Source organism: Sceloporus undulatus, chromosome 4, assembly GCF_019175285.1.
Source record: "Sceloporus undulatus isolate JIND9_A2432 ecotype Alabama chromosome 4, SceUnd_v1.1, whole genome shotgun sequence".
NCBI classification, from domain to species: Eukaryota; Metazoa; Chordata; class Lepidosauria; order Squamata; family Phrynosomatidae; genus Sceloporus; species Sceloporus undulatus.
In genome coordinates, this window is record NC_056525.1 from 237,946,347 (window position 1) to 237,969,773 (window position 23,427).

At 37.8% G+C, this 23,427-nt stretch overlaps 1 protein-coding gene across 6 annotated transcripts in view; it reads right to left on the reverse strand.

Moving 5' to 3' along the window:
* The window catches only part of ASAP1 (ArfGAP with SH3 domain, ankyrin repeat and PH domain 1), a 194,817-nt gene that overhangs the window by 75,408 nt on the left and 95,982 nt on the right, over nt 1-23,427 (reverse strand). For 5 of the 6 annotated variants that reach the window (XM_042466317.1, XM_042466315.1, XM_042466316.1 and 2 more), the window contains 8 exons: nt 20,174-20,246; nt 8,441-8,586; nt 7,493-7,567; nt 7,080-7,129; nt 4,755-4,884; nt 3,772-3,857; nt 1,848-1,923; nt 285-371 (listed from right to left, as the gene is read on the reverse strand). In XM_042466317.1, the coding sequence (XP_042322251.1) occupies nt 285-371; nt 1,848-1,923; nt 3,772-3,857; nt 4,755-4,884; nt 7,080-7,129; nt 7,493-7,567; nt 8,441-8,586; nt 20,174-20,246 (723 nt within the window). Of the gene's footprint in view, nt 1-284; nt 372-1,847; nt 1,924-3,771; nt 3,858-4,754; nt 4,885-7,079; nt 7,130-7,492; nt 7,569-8,440; nt 8,587-20,173; nt 20,247-23,427 lie in introns of those variants that run through there. The other variant, XM_042466318.1, reaches the window with a different exon arrangement.

Below are 23,427 nucleotides of genomic sequence, written 5' to 3' on the forward strand. Positions count from 1 at the left end.
TGCCATTTGAGTGCAATAGTACACATTCATATTTACATACGCATATGACCAAGAATACACAGTAACAAAATCAAGCATGGTGCAGTTTGAAAACTCTAATGGCAAATAGTAGTCAATCTCTACTGTAACTGTTCGAACACATTTATAGAGTGTACAAATTATGTTCTTAGCTATACATACAATACATTTAAAATACATGTATAAAATACATGATAAACATTAAATACAGCTAGTCTATGATTTCATTCCATAATTGTTGTATGTATTTTGCTTGGGATTCTTACCTCCTTCTGGTCAAGCTGTAAGGAGGATTTTATCAAATCTCTAAGTGCAGTCAGTTGTTTCTTTTCTTCATCTTGTGTCTGCTTTATCTAGAGTAAAAATATTCTCAATTAATTTGGCTTTAAAAAGTGTGATTCGTGTGTTTTATTTTAATCAACATGAAGTTGCCAAGAAATTTAAACTGAATGAAGCAGTTTTCTCTTTTACCTTAGGTATATACAGTTTCTTGACCACACCTCTAGTGCTTCTGAAAACCCACCAATTCCCCAATTCTCCCCACGTTTTTAAAAACAATTGTGGAGTAATTAATTTTACCCAAAACTGCATAGAAAATCTCCCCAATCACTTGAAAAAAAACCCAATCCTCCCAAATACCTGTTTTGTCACGGTCCCTGTTGAAATGGTGACAGGAAGTGATGTGACATGACAATTTTGAGAAGAAGTGAGATGAAAATGGAAATATTTGGGCTTTTTGAGGGAGTCAGCTCAAGGAAAGTGGCTCCTGGCCACACATAACTGCCTTCTCTTACCTTAGAGAAAGTGCTAAAGCTATGTGCAAGTCACACAGAGACTGTGGAATCAGGACACAGATTATTTTCTGTAGAATCCACAGCAATAATCAGATGGATATTGGAACTGAGTTCTGACAGTCTTCAGGGATTACTCTGAAGAGAATTATATCTTTAGCCCTTTCAGGTAAATGTTCATTGCAGGTTGCACTGAGAAGTTTATATCTAGCTATCATCAGGAGAACGCTCTTATGGACCAATCTTAAAAACATGTATTCCACAGGATCATCATCTTTAAATGCAGAGCCTCCATCTGGGATGGCTGGGAGAGAAAATTTTAGTCCAAATGCAGTGGTGAAGAGGAGGCTGGTCTGTTCTTTTCCTTCTTCACAAAAATATCAAAGGTGTATGAATGAAAACAATTGAACATTAAATCACGCACTCAGGTGGAAAGCTTATCCAGACTGGCAACCTGTGCTGCATGGTGCCATTTAATGTTGCTTCTCAATCCTTCCACAGTCAAATGTGCTCCTTACTTTAAAACACCTACTCACTCACCCACTAAAGAGGGACATTTAGATTCCTTTGTTGGCATGTTGCTTGTGATTCTTTATTATCTCTGTCTGCCCCATGCCTCTTTACCAATTTACGCTTTTTAAAAATAAATAAATAAAGGTATCTTTAGAAATTTGATCCCTATTGTTTTAAACCCATGGAAGCAGATCAACCCTCTCCCCAACAGAAATACACTCCTCTCTGTCATCCCTCTCATTTTACACAAGAAGTACACATGAACATGGTAGTGGTGATGGAGATGATCTAATCACAGTAAGGCTTACATATTGTTATACATAACCTATAACAACAGTAATAAAGCTCTAGAGGAGGGGTGAGCAAAGTACAGGCCACATGCAGGTCCCCTACAGCCATTCTGGCTGTTAGTCCAGGACATCTGGAGCACCACAGATTGGGGAAGAATTTATGATTGTTCTTCAATAAGCAGTCAGATAAAAGTTCCCAATAGGAGACAATATTCTCATCTTATGAATAACTTACATTATATAAATCAGCAGCCAGTTTCTCAATATACTGTTTTAGTTTATCAGCTGTCTTCAAGCCATCTTGGAAGAAACTAAAACAGAAAATGTAGTTTGAATTTTATAACATTTTCCTATTTTTTACTAGAATCTTATTGTTCACCTTTTTTGAACTCCCGACTCAATAAACAAAGTATAATAAACATTTGCATGCTATCTGAAATCTTTAGCCTAATAAACGGATTACTTTATCCAGAGATGATTTTATTGTCAACTTTGATTCAGTACTTTAAAATAATCACAGAAGAAGCCCAACATAAATATAAGCATGTAGGAATCATACAAAGATTAGATCAGGCTGAAAAGTTCCACACAGCACCACGTTTTAAGCACTTTAAAAGATCAGCATTCAGATGACATACCCCAATGCTTATGAATTCTGGCACTGCTCCATTGTTCCCCCATCAACATTAGAAAGGAAAGGAAAACGTAAGTCCGAGGGCCTACGTAGACTCTTAAGACAAAACATCACCTAAAAGCCCACAAATCATTTTTCCACAGTAGCTCATAAGAAGTCAGATTCACCTTCTAATGAATATTTGTTTTTAAAGTGCTATTTATATACACACTCACACACCATTTATACTATTTTAAATGCATATACTTGGGAATGGCTAAAAATCTGTTTCAATGCTAAAATATTTCCTGTTAACTAAACTCACTTTTGTTCTCTTTATGCAATATATAAAGTTAGCTTTTCCCCCCTTCTTGACAGGAAATTTAAAAATAATTTATATAACAAGTGAAAGAGTAACCAAATTTGATCTTCTGCATGGCAAAAGCATAAGCTAAATACCATCTATTTCATAAGTCTATATGAATGAACAAAGATTATAAAGAAATTTTGAGTTTCATTCTTGATGGAGAATATGGGTAGACAACTGCAATTCAGCTGGGGACTTTTCAGGTTGGTCAGGTGTTCAAGGACTATAATTTGAGTTTGATGCTAACATTTCCTTTTTTTATTTTTTATTTTTTCAGTTTCAAGTTAACACTTTAACATTTTAATTCTTTATCTTTTAGTTTCTCATAAATCAAGGCATCCCTGCATGAACAGTTCTATCACTGTTTTAGATTTGTTTTTTACAACCTGTACTTCAAAACTGGCCACTGTATGTTCCAGCAGCAACTGAACAAATAATCTATGTTCCAGCAGAGTCCATAGTACAGGACCAGATACCTAGAATATTCAGTCAACGATGTCTTTCAGGAGCTTGAGGACAGGGGAGTGATGCTTAAGACATATGATACGGGAAAAAGAAGAGGAGAAATGAAAGTTGGAGGCAGGGAACAGATGAGCCAAATAATAGCTTTATTCCTTAGTTCTCTTTGCTGCACTCATTCCTGGTTTTGATTTTGACTACTCAGTCATAAGACAGGGCAAAGATGTCAAAATCTGGTTAAATTCCCCAACACAGTTTCTAGAGGGAGTGTGTGTGTGTGTGGGGGGGGGGGGGGGGGGCTTGTCAAATACAGTCGGCCCTTCTTATACACGGATTTTTTATACACGGATTCAAGCATACACGGTTTGAAAATGTTCCAAAAAAGTATAAATTTACCTTGATGTTCCATTTTTATTAGGGACACCATTTTGCTATGTCATTATATTTAATGGGACTTGAGCATACATGGATTTTGTTATACACGGGGGACCTTGGAACCAAATCCCAGCGTATAACAAGGGTCCACTGTAAATTTTAAAAAGAGGAGATCTAGGAAACTGCAATGTGACTTCTATGGGAGCTATTTGCCCACCCTTGAAGTACAGATAAGCTAAAATCTTATACAGTACTAAAAAAGTAGATGACACAACCAAGACAAGAAAAGGATGCTCAGTTTTAAATTGATAGGTGGAAGATAAACACCTCAAGGATTATACTTACTTGCACTGTGCATGATAATACTTAATAAGATTCTGTAGAAGGTCAACACCTTTTTTTGTCTTAATTTCATTAACCTTAATGAGATACTGGAAAAAAGAAAACCAAACTCAGTAGGATAATTATACATTGCGCTATCTCAGCTGTGTTCAAATGCAGGTTCTATTTCTAATCTTTTTAAAACAAAGTCAACAATTATCTTTGAGGTTGCCTTGCAGTTGAGATCTAAAAGCACTAAGCAAATACAGTGATTAAAATCTCTGCGTATACAGAATAGATTAATATAGAACAGTAAGCTTAAATTTATTTAAATGCAATTAAACCAAACACTGTGATAAACTGCTCGCTAGCGGTAAATTTTGTGAAGCTATTGTTTTTCTGCTGCTCCAGTTCAATTACTTATCTTTCCTATACATCTAATTGCTTTTTAAACTTTAGGGACAGAATACCCTTAATTATATTTAGGTAATAAGCTATTTTTGTGAAGTGTCACACTGAAATAAATTTGGATGTAAAACTAAATATCTTGGTATCCAGCTTTCATAAGCTCTAGCTACATATGAGTATTAAATGCCCAAGAGGACTGTGAAACTTAACTTCAGATTGATAGATGGCAGATGCTTATCCTTTAATATATATTCTTGTTGTTACTCATTGGGATTGGCAATCCATAGTTCACTGTGTTATCCATTTTGCCAGCCTCTTCCCCAACATAATTTTATGTTCTTGTTATTAGCAGGGGGATGTTGCTTCTGTTCCTCATTAGTGCAAAAATAATCTAGTTAGAGGTAACATTCTTTCAAGTATCAAGTGCTTCTAAGATGTGACAGATAGAGTTTTATAAATTAATTGGAGGGGGGGGGTCATCATTATACCACACAGTTGGTTTGATATATTATTTCCCACAAGAGATCTTTTGCAGATTATAGAACATTGAGATAAAAGCATGAATCAAAGCATTTTTAATAGTTAAGGCTGATACTTACTTCACACATCTGGAGCTGAAACAGACGCCTTTCTTTTTCCATTTCTTCTGCTATCTCGGCTCCAGTAATCTCTGTCCGTATCATCCCATGCTGTTTTGCATGTTCCCTTTTTTCTTTTTCAATTTTTGTGCTGTAATTGTAAAATCATATATTGAGGAAACTTGTGAAACTTTGGGAAATCACATCCAACATGGAACCAAACTAATTCTGTTCACTTACAAACTACTCAAGGTCTTATCAATATTGTACAGGTTTCAGTAGCAAATGAACTTAGGCAGAATCAGATGCCTCCATTACAATTTTCTTGCAGGTTGTCCTGGTGATAAATGGAGGAAGGACTTGGGTATTTAAGAGATCAAGCAAGGATGTGCCAAGACTACAGCATACCTATGCCTAAGTCATACAGAGATATAGTTTCAGGCCTTTCCTATGCTGCATGTATTTTTATGACAATGAACCTTAGGAAGATTCTCTTGCTCAGGAAGAGAATTGGGATTTGGCCCCCAAGCTACTCTTCCTTTTTTTGTTTCTTATTTTTAGCTCTCATTTGCTGTCTCGTCTACTATTATTTATTCCTTAGCTGCCTTTCAAGTCTGCAGTCTTCCCATATGTAAGAAGTAACCTTTGATGAAAGAGGGTAGACTGCTTTTGATATTCAATGTGTCCACAGTACCTAAAACATAGAGAACAAAGCCCTGAGTGGTATCATAAGATATTATTATAACAGTGAGAATAAATATTAGATTGAAAAGGTTCCAGGGACATTTCATAAATACCATATACCAGGAATTTATTGTTTCCAAAAGGAGTGTATTTTGAAAGCAGCTATAGTTTTATGTATATTTATAAAAAGGTTTCAGGTCTTGATCCCTGCTTTAATTTCTGCATGCAATTTTGTGCAAAATGTAAATTCAAACAAGCATCTTAACACTCCTCCCCAATCATTTTTAATTTTTTGACAAATGGAGCAGTAACACAATCCCCCCTTTTTCTTGAATTCTTGAACACAAGTAGTAATGTTTTGTCCACTGTGTATCTATAATCTCCTGTACATAGTCAGAAACAATATGAGTAGGTGGATAGCTGGAAACACCATGGGCAAAGCTACTACACATTAAAGATTTCTGAATCCACACTAAGAAAAGTGGTGTAAGCAATACATTATATTTGTTCCATTTCTAATGTAAAAAACCAAAACAAAATCCTTGGTTAAAAAATGGTCAAGAACTCAACAACAGTGTTATGAGAACAGACAAACTAAATATCAAACTTGTTAATGACTGTGATTTTAACAAAACAATATATATAGCAGTCATTATTACAAAACAGTATTTTAAAACCCTACATTCCTGAAAAAGGAGGTGAGAATACTATTCAGAGCTCCTTCCTTCACCCTCATTAAACTTGAGTGTCCTGAGTGACTGCTTGTGTTCATTTGTGTTCAATTCTTGGTGACACCTTGTGTTCATTTAGAGATGCCTGCAGTTACAGTATACAAAGTAGTCACTAATAGAAGCTATATCATGTTGCTACGCTTGCCCCTATAAAGTTTGTAAGGGTAGGGGGCAGCTGCCATCATACCTACCCTGTTAATAAATGATCTGTAAGATTAAATAAAAGAGGCACAGTTTAATCTATTCCAGGAACAGGAAAGCAATTCTGATGTACAAGGCCAGGAAAAGCCCTTGTCCCTCTTGAAGAGACATCCAATGATCTATTGCTTTAATGTTGTGAATAAGTTGATTCTGTTCCTTCCTACTTTACTGGGAAAGGAACTGGGGAGCAAAGCTGGCTTGAGGCTCAGCCATAGCCTTAAGAAGCAATCTTGCAGATGCCATCTCAGTCCCAAATACACCAGTGAGCATAGTGATGCAGATGACATACAGGAGAACAAGGTGGTGTATAATTCTATAGATACTTGGAGTTATGTCAGTGTCATTCTCAAAGTATGTTATCATTGCCAAAGAGGTGGATAATTAACAATATGTGACTGATAAAGTGATGAGTATGCCAAGGCCAACAAGATAATTTTAGTATATATGAAGATTTCCCATAATAGTTTGTGCAATAATCATGTCACACACATATTTACTAAATGAGAAACAAACTACAGAAAGCAAACAGTGCTCCTCTGTCAATAGGAGTAGTTTCCCAAATGTGCCTGATATATACTGTCATCATATGCATGCTAATCAATTATGAATCATCTATCAACATTTAAATAAGTGACAGACATTCCCAGTAAAGCTCAAAGTTGGAAAGACAGCAAGTCATTCATGTTTAATACTCTACAAATGTTTACCCACCAAAATGAACAATACTTACAATTTGGTCTCATAATCCTTCCAGGCTTTGTCAAAAGGCTTTTTAAGATCCTTAGGAAAGAGAAAATGCACTTAAAATATGTTTATGACACTGATATGTCAAAACGTATACTTAAGATATCATTCCAAGATTAAAAATGACTTTTTTGAAAGAAAAAAAAGAGAAAAGCTTTCCTTTTTATAACTTTTAAAGTATTTCTTTCCCATGGATCTTAAGGCACATACAACTCAAGATGTAAAGAACATGATGTATATGTATGCATGCAATTACAATTAATGTACAGTATTCTATAACAGGTATTCTACAGAGATTCATGCAGAGTTGAGAGTGTCATCACAAGAACACTGACAGGAAAACAGCAAAAACCCATGAAATCATGCCAAAAACTATAATTATAAAATCCAAACACTTACCCCTTTGACTTCTTTCAAATCTCCCTTTAAAAGGCAATCCAATGTGAAGATAACATTGTGGTTCAAACCTTGGAGCTAAGAATAATAAGCAGTCCTTTTCAATATTTAAAATCATAGAGGTGACTTACAAAATCTAATCTTATCCTACTTCTATCCGTGAGGTATGCATACCTACAGGAGAAACTGAAGTTATCCCCACCAAATTATTAGTCTACTAGACTCGTATGAGATTGGAGGTTTGTCCAGAATAAAGCTGCACTAGAGCCACATAAGGTGCCTCAGCATGACAAAAAGACAAACTTCCACAAGAGTGCTTTAGAATGTTATTTTTATTCTCTATAATAGATCTTTATGTATGAAAACTATCAGTCTGTCATCTGTAAGCTTGTTTCAGATGTTTCTAAATTCTGGCAGAAAGTGGTAGACATAACTTTCATCCTTTTAAAACAGTCCTTTCAAAGAAGAGCAGATATTGTATAGATGAGAGTACAGTGTAAAAACCATGTTCTGTATTTCCCAGTATAGCTAATAAAACTTGCTGTAAAATCATCTGCTACTTTCTGGTGTCCCTACACAATGACAGAAATTGATAGTTGTGATTAACAAAATATGATTTATACTAGAGGTCAAGATTTAACTGCCAGTCCCAACTAGACTTGACCCAATTGAAAAGATTTATATAAATGCTGACTTACAATTTAACAATTTCTTCTATTGGTCTAACTCCAGCTGGGACTTGCAGATGTATTTAACATCTTATGCCTAAAAATATAAAGCTGGTGTCCAATAAATGTGATCTGGCATCTGAAATCGCTTGCAGAAAATTAGAAATGCTTTTGCGGTGGAGTCACATATATGGATCAGTACATGAACAACAAACCATTAGGAAAAGAATACTTGTTTAAAATGCGAGCATTCTGAAGAAGCAGAAGATTCAAAATTCCTTACCAGATTTTTTAGCAGCGTTGACAATTCCTTAGTCAGTGTGGAAAATTTTACAAAGGCAGTGCCAAGATCTGGATTATCTCTACTTAAGAAGTTACTTCCAAATTTATCAAGTACTTGTGCATAGTTTTCTTCATTCTGGACATGTTCTGATAAGAAAAATACACAATTAGTATTCATTTACAGGAAGGTGAAAATATATTGATATTGACAAAATGCATTTTTCCCAGAGGAGCACATTTTCATCCAGCCTTTTGCTTTTTTATTTTTAAGCATTAGTTTTGTATTGTCTGAAGTAAGACTGCAATACTGTTAATAAGCATGACATTTTCCAGGTCTTGAAATGAAGACTGGAATTTAATGGGTTAAATTCAGAACAAGAATCTGAAGAATGACTTAGTAATACAAATTCAGTTAAAAAAAAGCTGCAACATTACCACAGGAATCTCTTGTAACCATGTAGTGGTTCAATGTGAGTAGACTAAATGTCACTGCCTATTTATAGAATTAGAATGTACAAAGGAATATGAAACCACCATATTTTGATGCTATAATTTTTTAAAATTGTAAACATCCTTCTTTGGCCAAATCCATTATAAAATGTGGCAAAAGTTTGCTCTCTGTGGTCAGTGACATGGCTAACCATAGGAGTGACTGTGCCTTGAAAAAAAATGAAGATATGACCTTAAGAATAAAAAGTGCAAGCAAAAAAAGCAATAAAATCCATCTTTTGACCACCCCAATAAGGAGAAACTAAACTGCATCCAATGAGCAAGCACTTCCACACAGTATTTCATGTAGTTATGGTGCTAAATAAATGTACTATAGTAACAGTAGTCACTAGATATCAAAGAAAATATATTAGGTTATATGCACACAGTCAGCTCTTCACATTCACTGGGGTTAGTGGCACTGGACTTCAGAGAAAGTGGGAAAAACACATTAGCCCTCTCCCAACCATAATTAACACACAGCAAAAAAGTGCAGTCCACATATTCAACCCACTGTGGATGTCTTCGAGGTGACCGGGCTCCTTCACAAGGCAGACGTGGGCAGCTGGTGAGGCTTGTTGCTGACTATGCCATTTTGATAGGAGTTTACAACTACTGCCACATGTTCGCACTCTTGCGAGGTTGGCAGTCCCCATTAGAAATGGCATGGGGCAGCAGAGGAGGCAGCAGCAAATAATCCATGGATAAGCAAATCGGGAAAAGTCAAACCTGCAAATGTGCAGGGCCACATAATATACCTATTATTACCTGACTATGAGGTTATGACATGATATATGATATGATATGATATGGCATTGCATTGCATTACAGGCACCCCACCTTTCTCTCAAAGTAGGCAGGCTAGCAGGCAAGGCATTTTACCACATATTTAAAGATTTCAGCAAAACACAATAGAATTATTAATATCAAATTACTTTTTAATTTTAAAACATCAATTAAAACATTTATAAGCACCACCTTAATAAAAAATATTAGCACACTTAAAAATATTTTGACATAGTTAGTTGCTAAAGGTGTCTAAATGCCTGAGGAAAAGTTGTTTGCATGTTACTAGGACAGTAAGGGAGCTGCTTTAATCATTCTGGGAAAGGTGAAGCCACCGCGCTCTCTTGCATTTATCATAAATGTACATGGGACAAAGAGAAGGAACTTTCCTATACATTTTAAAATCTGGACAGACTCATACAATCATTTGTGTAACCTAGACATGAGCCATACATGGTTTATAGGTTATAACCAGCACTTTGAACTGTGCCTCCAAACCAGGGCTGGAGTAAGAGTAAGGAGTAACAAAATATATTTGTTACTCCTTATTCTCGTTATTATATTGTACATATAAACTCCAAAAAAAACAAAAAAAAAACAATGTTATTATATTGCACCGGGGAAGGGACTGGGAAGCAAAGACACACACACACACACACACACACACACACACACACCCCAGCCTCGCAAAGCAACCAGGGCTTTCCCCCAGGGCTGGGGAAATCATTTTTGATTCTTCTCTATCATGTATCCTCCAGATCCAGGCCACCGCCAAGGCCTGTAGATTCTTTCTCTATAATATTGCTAAAATCTGTCCATTTGTTCTGGCCTTTCTGGTCCACGCTCTGGTCGTCTCACAAATAGATTATTGTAACCTCCTTCTGGCAGGGCTTTTTTCTCTCTCACCTCCGTCCTTTAATTTCTGTCCAGCATTCAGCTGTAAACATTATTACATCCACTCGCTGCTTTGACCATGTTTCTCTTCTATTATCATCCCTTCACTGGCTCCCCTTCCATATTCAGTATTAGCTTCTGCTGTTGACTGTTAAAGCCCTTCATGGGCTGGCCCCTCCTTATTTATCTTAACTTCTTTCTCCTCACATTCCCACTCATTCCCTCCATTCTGGTAGTCAAGGTCTATTGTCCCAGCCTAGGATCTCCACTGCTCCGTCCTGGATTCGTCCCTTCTCAATTGCTGCCCCTCACTCCTGGAACCTTCTTCCCCCACAAACACAGGTCATCACTTCTTTAACCAGTTTTAAAACTGAGTTGAAGACTAACAACAGTGCAATGTGGCAGCTAACAAGGCCAATGCGATTTTAGGCTGCATCAATAGAGGTATAGTGTCTAGATCAAGAGATGTAATAGTGCCACTCTATTCTGAACTGGTCAGGCCCCACCTGGAATATTGTGTCCAGTTCTGGGCACCACAATTTTAAAAGGATGTTGAGAAACTGGAGCATGTCCAAAGGAGGGCGACTAAAATGGTGAAGGGTGTGGAAACCATGCCCTATGAGGAACAACTTAGGGAGCTGGGGATGTTTAGCCTGGAGAAGAGAAGGTTAAGAGGTGATATGATAGTCCTGTTTAAATACTTGAACAGATGCCATATTGAGGAGGAAGCTAGCTTGTTTTCTGCTACTCTAGAGACTAGAACCCGGAGCAATGGATGCAAGCCACCTCAACATTAGAAGGAATTTCCTTACAGTAAGGGCTGTTCGACAGTGGAGCAAACTCCCTCGCAGAGTGGTGGAGTCTCCTTCTTTGGAGGTCTTTAAACAGAGGCTGGATGGCCATCTGTCGGGGATGCTTTGATTGAGAGTTCCTGCATGGCAGGGGGTTGGACTGGATGGCCCTTGAGGACTCTTCCAGCTCTATGATTCTATGACTATATACTGTAGTTCAGGGAAGTGTTCCCAGGCATTGTGTGATTGTTTATCTGATTGTTATCTGACATTTGATTTGATATTTGATGTTTTTTAATTTGTTGCCTGCTTACTTTTATCTAATTCTATTTTTTATTATCTATTGTTTTATATGTATTTTTTAGAATGGAAGCCATTGGCAGGTTTCATTTTTATCAATTTTATTGTTTGTATATACAGCGCTTTCTAAATCTACAGCACTATATAAATAAAGTATAACAATAATAATAATAATTTACAGGAGTAGGAGTAACATTAAGAAAAAATACCTTACTCTGGAGTAGGATAAGAAGTAATCTCAAAATCACCCCTACTCCCCAGCCCTGCTCAAAACAGACTGATACATAATGAGGCTGTTGTAACAGGAGACTTGTATGTTCCCTGGAACGAGTCTGATTGTATATTTTATTGTAAGCTTTGGGAAGACTGTATTCTTGAAAAATACCCAACGAATGCATGCAAGGAATATATTAAACTAAGTATCTACATTCAATACTTGAATCCTGGACTTATTAAATATGAAGCCTCATCATACCTTTAAGCATACTTTTGTTGTGCTTCATAAAAAGTGATGAATTGCTGCCTTACAAACTTCATCTAAATGTGTATTTAATACATATGTTCTTCATATTGTCATCGTCTTTGTGAGGTGTGTCTAATTTGCTGTGACCTAGGCATCTGAGCCCAGTCATGACCTGAATAGGCACAAGCATTTGTTGTTGTTGTTGTTGTTAACCGGCCTTTAGTCAATCTCAATCTATGGCATCTCTGGATGAGACATCTCCAGGATACCCTTTCCTCCACTGCTCTGCTTAGTTCCTGCAAACTCATACCCATTGGTTTTTTGTGGGTTTTCCAGGCTATGTGGCCATGTTCTAGAAGAGTTTATTCCTGATCTTTCGCCGGCATCTGTGGCTGGCATCTTCAGAGAATGCTGACCTGGAAGAGAGTGGGGATATATATACTGTGTGATCCTGGGTAAGGAGAAATGATTCCCATGTTACTCTGTGTATTGTTCAGTTGTTGATGGCCAAGCCTCAGGGTAGGAAGATATGCAAAGGAGAATTAGTGTCTGTTCATTGGTGATCATTGTCTGCTGGGAAAGCCTCGGACACTGAGAGGTTTCACATTTGCATTCCCTGAGTCCTGGTTTTGGTGTTCTTCATATCCGTTACCTCCTGAATAGAGTCTATCCATCTAGCATGTGGTCTTTCTCTCTTTCTACTTTCCTCCACCTTTCCTAGCATTATGTGTCCAAAGTACAACAGTCTCAGTTTTGTCATCTTGGCTTCCAGGGAGATATCTGGTTTGATCTGTTCTAGGACCCGCTTGTTTATCTTTTTGGCTGTCCATAATATCCTCAGCAATCTTCTCCAGCACCACATTTCAAATGAATTTATTTTCTTCCTATATGCTTTCTTAACTGTCCAGCTCTCACATTGATACACAGTAATAGGCAATACAGTGACTTGTGTGATTCTAACTTTTGTGCTGACTTATGTATTTTTGCATTTTAGGATCTAATGATTGGGATGGACGAACGCAAAAAGAGAATTTTCTGAGAAACAGAAACTACCGCATATACTCAACTGTAAGTCGATCTCATGTAAAAGTGAAGAGCAGGCTTTGGGGTCAGAATTATTTATTTTGATATAACCTGAAATGTTGATGGTAAAACTTAGGGTCATGTAACTATGGACAAAACAAAGTTAATTGATGGCAAAGTGCGCTGCTAATTTCTCACTCAGGCATTTAAAAAAGCCAGAAGCAGAGCTGAAGCAGAGAAAGTAGAGGGCGTCGTCAGTGCTTCTTTTAGGTTCTCCCATGCTTTCACCTACTCAAAGAAGGAGAAGGTTTCTATTTTGATCAAAATTAAGGTACAGTGACTGAACTGACACATGATTATGTTGACCCAGGTTTTCAGGTTGATTTTTAGACTCACATTTTTATACATCAGTATATACAGTAGTCAATATTTTTGGTAAGAAAGATGTCTGTGATCTAAAGAATACTGACCATCTAAAGAATATATTGACCAAAATTGTACTGAATTTTATTGATCAATGCAATGGAGAGTTCCAACATGTTTCTTGCTGATGTTATGGCCACAAAGAAGGCCATTTTCACTGTCATATTATGTAACATTTTAAATTAAAAATGATACAAAGTTATCTTAAACAATGTGTTTGCATCCCATTACTTTAGCATTAGTTGTCACAATAATTTGGGGTAGCTCTGTGAATTATGTCCTTTTATCTAATTGTCCCGAGAGACACATCCTCACTTGTTGTGAAAGTATAAAGTATAACTCACAGTAGTTTTTGTCTGTTTTTGTTTTGTTTTGTTACTGACATTTTATAAAGATGAAGGAACCACTCACACTGACATGTATGAAACTCACACACAGTGCTATCTGAGTTGCTGAAATCAGGACACACAATAATGCATTAGCTCCACCAACAGAAGTATTGCATTGTGTTGTTGCTGTTGTTCGTGGTGGTGGTGCCTTCAAATCAATTCTGACTTATGGTGATCCTGTGATGAACTTGGGATTTCTTGGCAAGATTTGTTTGAGAGTGGGGGTGTTGCCATTGCCCTTTTCTGAGGTTGAGAGCGAGTATCTTGCTTGGGGTTTCCATGGCTGAGCAGAGAATGAAACCCTGGTCTCCTGGAGTCCTAGTCCAACACTTAGAGCATTACATGGCAGCTCTCAAAACATTCCTTATCCCCCTCAAAATCAGAGATTCTCCTACATTATATTTTATATGCATATGCATTTATCCACAGTTACAGGAATGTCACTACATCTGATAGTCCTGATGAGAAATCTGTATTTAGGACAAAAGGCTACTGTTAGAACAGAATTCGGAGAACCAGTATGGTTCCCACTGGCAAGAGGATCAGGCAAGGCTGCATTCTATCGCCCTACTTGTTCAATTTGCAGGAAACATTTTAAGAAAAGCAGGTTTAGACTCAGGAGGAGGAGTGAAGATAGTAGGAAGGAATATCAACAATCTTAGATATGCAGGTGACACCATATTACTAGCAGAAAACTTCACAGACTTGGAACCATTACTAAGGAAGGTCAAAGATGAAAGTGCAAAGGCAGGCTTAATGCTGAAATAAAGAGAAAAAAATAGCGATTACATAAGAAATACATAAATTCAATCTAGACAATGAGGAAATCAAAATTGTTAAAGAGTTCCCATACCTAGGATCAAACATTGATTAGAATGGTGGCTGCATTCAAGAAATCAGAAGAAGATTAGGAATAGCAAGAGCAGCTATGAAAGACCTGGATAAGATCATAAAGCACATAAGAAGAAAATCAACTCATTTGAGATACAGTGCTGGAGAAAAATGCTGAGGATACAAAGGATAGCCAAAAAGAGAAACAAATGGGTTCTTTAAAAGATTAAGCCTGAAATCTTTTTTGAAGCCAAGTTGATTGAGGCTGTCATACTTTGGCTACGTTATGACAAGACACGACTCATTGGAATAGACAATAATGCTAAGAAAGGTGAACGGCAGTAGAAAGAAAGACCACATGTCAGATGGACAGGGAGGTCACAGGCCTGAATTTGCAGGACCTAAGTAGAGCAGTGGAAGATAGGGGGTCCAAGAGATGTCTCATCCACAGGGCTGCCATGAGTCGGGGTCCACTCTAAGGCAGTTAACAACAAACAATCATTTGGCTGGCAACCAGTCATGCTAGATAGGCTACATACAGGAGTGTGTATGTGTGTGTGTGTGTGTGTATTCTTCTAAAGAGACAAGCCAGCTCCATTGGGCTTAGCCCAGAAAAAGAAGAAGAGCCTCCCTCCAGTCTATCTGCCATGGCCCTGGCCCTAGAGGGAGAGAAGAAACACTGAACTTCATCTCCTTCCCCAGTGCTATTTCCTTCTCCTTTTGTGTCATGTCTTTTTAGATTGTAAGCCTGAGGGCAGGGAATTGTCTATTTAAAAATTCTGTAAGCCACTCTGAGAGCCTTTGTGGCTGAAGAGTGAGGTATAAATACTCCAAATAATAATAATAATAATAATAATAATAATAATAATAATAATAAACCTTAGGACTCAGAGGACCAGACTAACAAATGAATGCATCACTAAGGTATTTCTATTAATAAAATATCTTGCTTCTCAATCAATCACAAATATAAGTAGTCAAGACAAACTGCGTCAGAGATTCACACCCATCCTTTAATGAAACAAAATGTTGAGTTAGTTGTACTGAATCATATACACCTTATACACCTAGCCTGAATATAATTTTAGTATCTTTAATATAAAAATACACACTCAGAATCAGAGTATCAAACCTTCCCTTGTAGTTTCCAAAATTATCTATGGAGTATGCACATTGTACAAATTTCTCTTTTCTTCTTTCCATTGTTACTTCTTCTGCTTCACTCTTCCCATGAAGGTAGTATTTTAACTGCAAAAACTAGTCACCATCATACCTATGCATACCATGCCAACATTAGCAGTGGCAACAACAATGGGAGCACAGTAGCCTTGAAAGAAGTAAGACACTGGAGAAACAGACTACTAAAATTTTGTGTGCCTTGTTGTTGAAAGTCTTTACAACCTAACTACACGTATTTGAAAGGTTCAGTAGATAAATGCTACGTGCAACAATCAGATTTACTTTTTGAAAGCCAAGCACTAAAGCACAGGAAGCTTTAGGTCACACTTGTACACTTTGTTATTAATACAGTCCAATTCATCATACATCAGGGTCAGAACTAGGATTACAATCCTGTTCTCCAAAGGTGGGGGAATATATGGTCCTCCAGATGTTGTGGGATTATAACTCCATCATCGCTCAGCATTGGCCATGCTAGACAGGGCTGATGGGTGTTCCAATCCAATAGTATCTGAAAGATCATCCATAGCCCATCTCTGCACTAAGCAACACGACTTCCAAAGAAACATTCATAGCACTGCAGTGTTATTTTAAGTGACACTGCTGAGGCATACAGCACAACCAGAGGGAGCTTACTCTACTTTTGACCCCCCTAATTAACTAAGTGAAGGAGAGAAAGAACTGAAAGTAGTACTGAACTAATAATTTACAAGACAGCTGCATCAATTGCTTCAGCCTCAGCCTCTTTCCTTTCTTAGATTTCCCTGCATCAAACTCTTACTTTGTTTGTCAGAACTTCTTGCTCATTCTGGACTGACTAGGGTGAGAAATAATAAATCAGTCACTTCTCTGTCTATGACAGCCGAACTACCTAACACTCTGATACAACCAGTCAATTATTTATGATGTCAAACTGAGAACAAGTATCAGATTTCCCCATCTTGCTTGTTCAACAAAAGCACAGGTATGTATGCTCATTTCAGATGTAAAGAACAGACAATGAATTCAAGTTAATAAGGGTTAATAAGTAAATAAGAGTTAATAAAAGTTAATACCACCTCTGCATAACAACTACTAAGTTTAATGACACATTTATTTTGGCTTAACAGATTTGTAAACTAAAAACAGGTATTACTTCTGATCTAATGAACTAGGAATCTTCACCACTAATGTCATTAGCAAACTGACATATACAGTACCAGCAAGCTGTCTATCTTAGGATGCTGACATAGCTACTATATGCCTTGGATGGAAGAATGCATTCTTTTCCCTCAACTGCTCAATAGACTTCCAAATTTGCTATGGGTGTCCACTAGTTCCAAATATTAGATACTAAACTACATTAATTATATCCAAATTTATATGCAAGCTACATTTAAAAAACATTCCTGGCGCACTGCTGCTCAATCCATATTGTTACTGCAATGCAATATCCACTATGTTATTGGAAAGAGTTTGCTTGAAAATTCTTTCTACTGGATAAGAGAGAAATACTTCTTGTGCTCCTTATACACATAATATCTTTGCCAGTTAAATTCTGAATTGTTATGAGAGTAAAATACAAGCAGAGACACTAAGGCCCTTTACAGGGCCAACATAGGGGCAGAGTCAGGTGTAGTGTCCTCATGACGCATGTCCGACTCCATTCCCCCAAGGCATCTTGACACCACGCACCACTCCATATGGCGCACAATGTCATGGCGCACCTCCGGCACTGCCATCCAATCCATTACAGCATCTAGGCACTGATCCTGCACCCACACAACCTCAGCTGACTCTATAAATAAGGAGGGAAGCTGAATCTCATCCGTATATTAATTATACCTCACAATCAAATTTCCTTATGCTCTTACCCAGCATCTTCAAGACAGATACTGAGAACAGCATTGGGACATAATAGAAATTTGTGGCATATAACACAACTTCACAGTCACAGGGTTGAACACGATTCCCCTAACACTTACCTCTTGAACCAGCCTCACAGATAGGAGTGGAACCCCTCCAAAACAATACTGTTTTGAGCTGTATTGTTTTTAAAATTATAAGCCACCTTAAGCCCCAATTTTGGGAGGAAAGTGGGATACAAATATAACAACAGCAACAACTACAACTACTATGACAACATAGTACCTCCTACTCCCACTCAATGGAGGTGATTGCTGTTATCAGCCGCAGCTGAGAGAAAATCAAGAAGGCAACACTCCCTCTAACTTTCATGAAGAATAAATCACTAGGATGATCTGAAATCATATTGAAATGGATCAAGGTAATCCTTTTCCTCCACGAAAGCCTGCCCAGTCATCATATGCTCAAGCAACATGCCCCAAAATGGGATACTGGCTATTTTAAGCTTTTGCCTGGCTTGGGCTTTTTTTGAGGGGTGGGGGTTACTTTAGTGGTTAAGCTAGCAGAAAAGGATCAAGCAACAAGCCTAAGACACTGACACTGGGGTGCACAAAAATGAATGAGGGTTTAAAGGGGAAGTGCAGTGGTATGGCACATGGAGAGTGGGCAGGGCTACCACCAAAATGTTTATGTAATAGCTCTAGAAGGTTCCAAATGATGCACTGCACAGATGCACATGACCCATTTGTGTGAGTCACAGGGACCACAAAGAAGTGGCAAGATTTCTTCAGAATTCTGGACTTTAAGAATGTGTAAATACAACCAGCAGTTGCTTTTTAAAAAAGTGATAATGGCACTTGAATGGAGGTGTGAAGACATACCCAACTAAAGGTGGTGGCAGGTTTGGGTGTGCAACGCCGGTACCCTGGTGAGATCAAACTCTTTACACAAAAAAGGCTCTGAAGCTGAATGTAAAGTTCAAAAGGGGGGAAATTTAATTTAAAGGACAAAATAAAGAGTTTTCTCCTCCCCAGCTCTAAACAAAAGGTACTTTACAGTTTCAGCAATCTTCCGGATGTCATCTTTCTGGGTCTGATGTTGGTTTGCTCTCCTCACTCAATGGAGCTGGTGCAGTGTCTTTCAGCTCCTGAATTCCTCTATTCACTTGCTGATGGTAACTAAAATGGCAAACTTGGTAACTGAAATGGCTAACTGGTAACTAAAATGACTAACGTGTAAGAAATGCCCTTTCCGGCTGTCTGAGCCTGTTTGCCACCAAAAGACAGCTCTCTACCTGCTCACAGCAAAGACTGTTCCCCAAACTAAAAACCTCTAGCTACAGCAGAGCATTCTGGGAAAGGGCAAACCAAACCTGGAAATAATGCAGGGGAAACCTACAGCTCCTCCCACAAACTAATACAATGACTTTCCTACACTAAAATAATCTATGGCCTGAACCAACACGAAAGAAAATGCAGGGGGAAATTCAATCAGTCCTGGCAGGACATCACAGGAGGACTTGTTTATATCTCAGAAGACATGCTCATTGACTATGGCCTACTGTTTATCATAAAAAATTAAGCCTCAAATATATTAAAATTTTGACCATACAACTCTGATAATTAAGAGGAGAAAGCTATCACAATAATAATTTGCTTGTCAACTTCATGAAGACACTAATTTGGCTAAGGTAGTTGATTCATAACTATCTCCTACTTCACTTTAAAAATACTGGGTCAGTATGGAATTTTGCCTTCTTTAGGCTATAAACCCAAGAAGATGAATAATCTTTATAGGTATACTTGTATCCAGGAGAGGAGACTGAATGCATGCTTGTGTATTTGTGGTGTATTTTGATCCTTTTAAATCAGGAGACTTTGGACATCCAGCTGCTTTGGACTTCAGTTCCCAGAAACACTAGCCAGTATGGCCCATGGTGAAGGATTCTTGGAGCTGAAATCCAAAACATCTGGAAAATCAAAGATTTAAGATGTGAAAGGAAGAAATAAAAATTCTTTACTATAAAATGGGATTTCATACAGTTGCTCTGGATGCATACAGAATATTAAACATTCAATAAAGGGGGGAGATCTTGAGAAATTTAAATGCAAATTCCAAACCCATCACAAAATTTTCACATGCCCTATGAAATGTTATTTTAGAAATCCAACACAATTACAGCTGGGATACCTGAGGAAAATTCAATAGCTATAAGCCTGCACAGCAAGACCAGATAATTAGTGAGGGTAAATGACTAAAATCTCTCGACAGACATCAAAACTTTAGTAACACTTTACTGTAATATAGAAAAAAAAGCTTACCTTGTCCAGAATTATATATTGCTTTTACAGATTTTTTCACTTTTTGTAGTGAAGTTCTGTCCTGATCTAGTGCCTAGACAGAGAGAAAGAGAGAGACAGTGTCAAGGACAGTCAGCCATCTATTTTAAATTGTAGAGCTGAAAACAAAACAAGAGGGTCTCATGAACAAATGCTCAATAATTTCAGGAGCTGCAAGCATAGTAGAGGCCTTGTTATTAACCCTGGGGAGGTCTTTGGTCAGTTCCATCAAGTCAGTTAAAGAATTCTAAACGGGGAAGTTTCTAAGGAAAAAAATATATTGAAAAACTGTTGTGGCCAATAAATAACATTGTGCCAATTATGCTATTTTTAACCCCCACACACATTTTTCAATGCCAATTTATTTATTTAGTTATTTATTTTTTTAAAATCACACTTTATTTCAAGGCAGAGCATTTTGGTTTTTTTTTTTTATTTCATCTATTAAAATGTAAATATACAGTCAGGATCCAATGTTGTATTTCTCCTGGAAAAACACAAAGTTTAGGGGAAAATGAAGCTAAAAAAAACTATAATTTTATTGGAACAATATGTTAAAAACTAAACCAGAACTAAAACCAGCTGTGAGGCTTATTCTGGCCTATAAGCCACACTCTGAAAGTTAATAAGCAGAACTGGGCTTGGAAACTGCAATTCCCAAAATAATACAAAACTATAACAATTCCTCTGTGTCTCACACCATGTATGGAAACAAGTAAACACAATATTAATATAGTTACAGAGTGCTGACAAGTATTTGTGGGACACCCCAGCCTTAGGCACGGCTCAAGGTCTTAGTTGACCTTCCACTTACCAAAAGCACAGGTGGTTCCCACATGCTCTACCTGACAAGGTGGCTTAATTCTTTGGACCACTGATGAAGACAATTGTCGAAACGGGTTTGGTCTTTTTTTGAAACTTTTGACACTTTTATCTGTTTTGGGCATACTGTATATCCCTTTTCATCCAAGCCTCTGTTTGTGCACTCTGTAACTATATTAATATTGTGTTTACTTGTTTCCATACATGGTGTGAGACACAGAGGAATTGTTATAGTTTTGTATTATTTTGGGAATTGCAGTTTCCAAGCCCAGTTCTGCTTATTAACTTTCAGAGTGTGGCTTATAGGCCAGAATAAGCCTCACAGCTGGTTTTAGTTCTGGTAGTTTTTTTAGCTTCATTTTCCCCTAAACTTTGTGTTTTTCCATTTGCTTCTTGGTTTAGGGCATCACCTCCCAGTATTTCTCCTGGATCCTACTGCTTCCAGAAGAATTAGCAATCCACTCCTGCTGCAGACTCTGATACATCTGAATAACATGCTTCAAGGATCTGGGAAACCCTTTGAAAGAGTTTTCTGGTGCCATGGAGAGTAAAAGTGGCAGGGAAAGACTCTGATGAGAAGTAGACCACTGCATCGTGACTTATACGACAAGCCTACCAAGCTATATAAATAACTATTATTTTTTAAAGATCTGTGTTGAATCTCAATGCAATCCTATTTCTATTGACTTGGAGGTAGTAATCCCCACAGTATTCAACAGTTTACTCCTTAACCAGTATGCTTAGGATTGCTGCTTCAATGGAGGATAAAGCATGCATACTGAAAATCATTCTTAATAAATATGGAACACAAAATTACACATGTAAGATAGATTTGGTTTATCATTATAAACACCACTTTAAAAATATTAATTCATGTAAGTACAACCGTGAATTGGTCAGGTGAGCGTCTTTCGAAGGGAGTTCCACAATTTTTGGACTACTAAACAAAAACCAGTGTAACACATTCTATAGGCTTCCATATCCAATATATGACCATAAAGGGAAACCAAGTTCCTGGAAGACAATTCACTCCTCAATGCTTATGTGGATGATGACATTTGGTATCCACCAATAATTACTTTTTAGACAAAGTTACAGAAGAGCTGTTTTGCTGGATTGATGCATGAGTTCAATCAGTAAGGCAGGTGAAATTAAATTATTTTACAACAGCCATGGAGATCCAGTGTGGCATAGTGGTTTGAGAGTTGGACTATGACTCTGGAGACCAGGGCTCAATTCCCACTGGGTGACCTCAAGCAAGTCACATGCTCTCAGCCTCAGGGGAAGGCAATGGCAAACCTCCTCTGAACAAATCTTGCCAAGAGAACTTTATGATAGGGTTGCCATAAATCAGAAATGAGTTGAAGGCACACAACAATAACACAAGAGCCAGCACCTTTTCAAATCAGTATATATTGTTTCTACATTTCTTTTTTTAAAAAAGAAAATCTGGAAGGGAAACTAACATGTTGGAAAGATTAAAAAATTGTGTTTTTAAAAAGTAATTTATTATTATTATTATTATTAACCTTTATTTATAAAGCGCTGTAAATTTACACAGCGCTGTACATACAATCTTTTTAATTGGACGGTTCCCTGCCCTCAGGCTTACAATCTAAAAAGGCACGACACAAAGGGAGTGGTGGTGGGGAAGGGGCCTCTCTAGTAGGATAATACATATAAAATACATAGCAATACAGGAAATGATTCAATAAAACAGGCAAGAAAAGAACATCAAATAGCAAGTGACAATTATGCAATGCCTGGGAACGCTGCCCTGAACAGGATGGTCTTCAACTCCGTTTTGAAGCTGGTTAAAGAAGTGATGGCTCTTGCTTGTGGGGGAAGAAGGTTCCAGGAGTGACGGGCAGCAAGTGAAAAGGGGCGAATCTGAGATGGGGCAGAGGAAATCCTGGACTGAGACAGCAGATCTTGACTACCAGAACGGAGGGCCCTAGTGGGAAGGTGAGGAGAAATAAGGTCTGATAAGTAAGGGGGGCCAGCCCATGGAGGGCTTTAAACGTTGACAGCAGGAGCTTATACTGAATGCGGAAAGGGAGGGGGAGCCAGTGAAGGGATGCCAACACAGGAGAGATGTGGTCAGAGCGGTGGGTGGAAGTGATAATGCGTGCAGCTGAATGCTGGACAGAGATTAAAGGACGGAGGTGAGAAAGAGGAAGCCCAGCCAGGAGGACATTACAGTAATCAAGTCGTGAGATCACTAGGGCATGGACCAGGATCTTGGCAGTAGAGGCAGAGAGATATGGTTTTGGCAATATTGTATAAAAAGAATCTACAAGCCTTGGCTGTGGTCTGGATCTGAGGGATACACGACAGAGAAGAATCAAAGATAAAACCAAGACTGCGGACTTGCTGGACTGGTTGAATAGAAATGTTGTCCACAGAGACAGAAA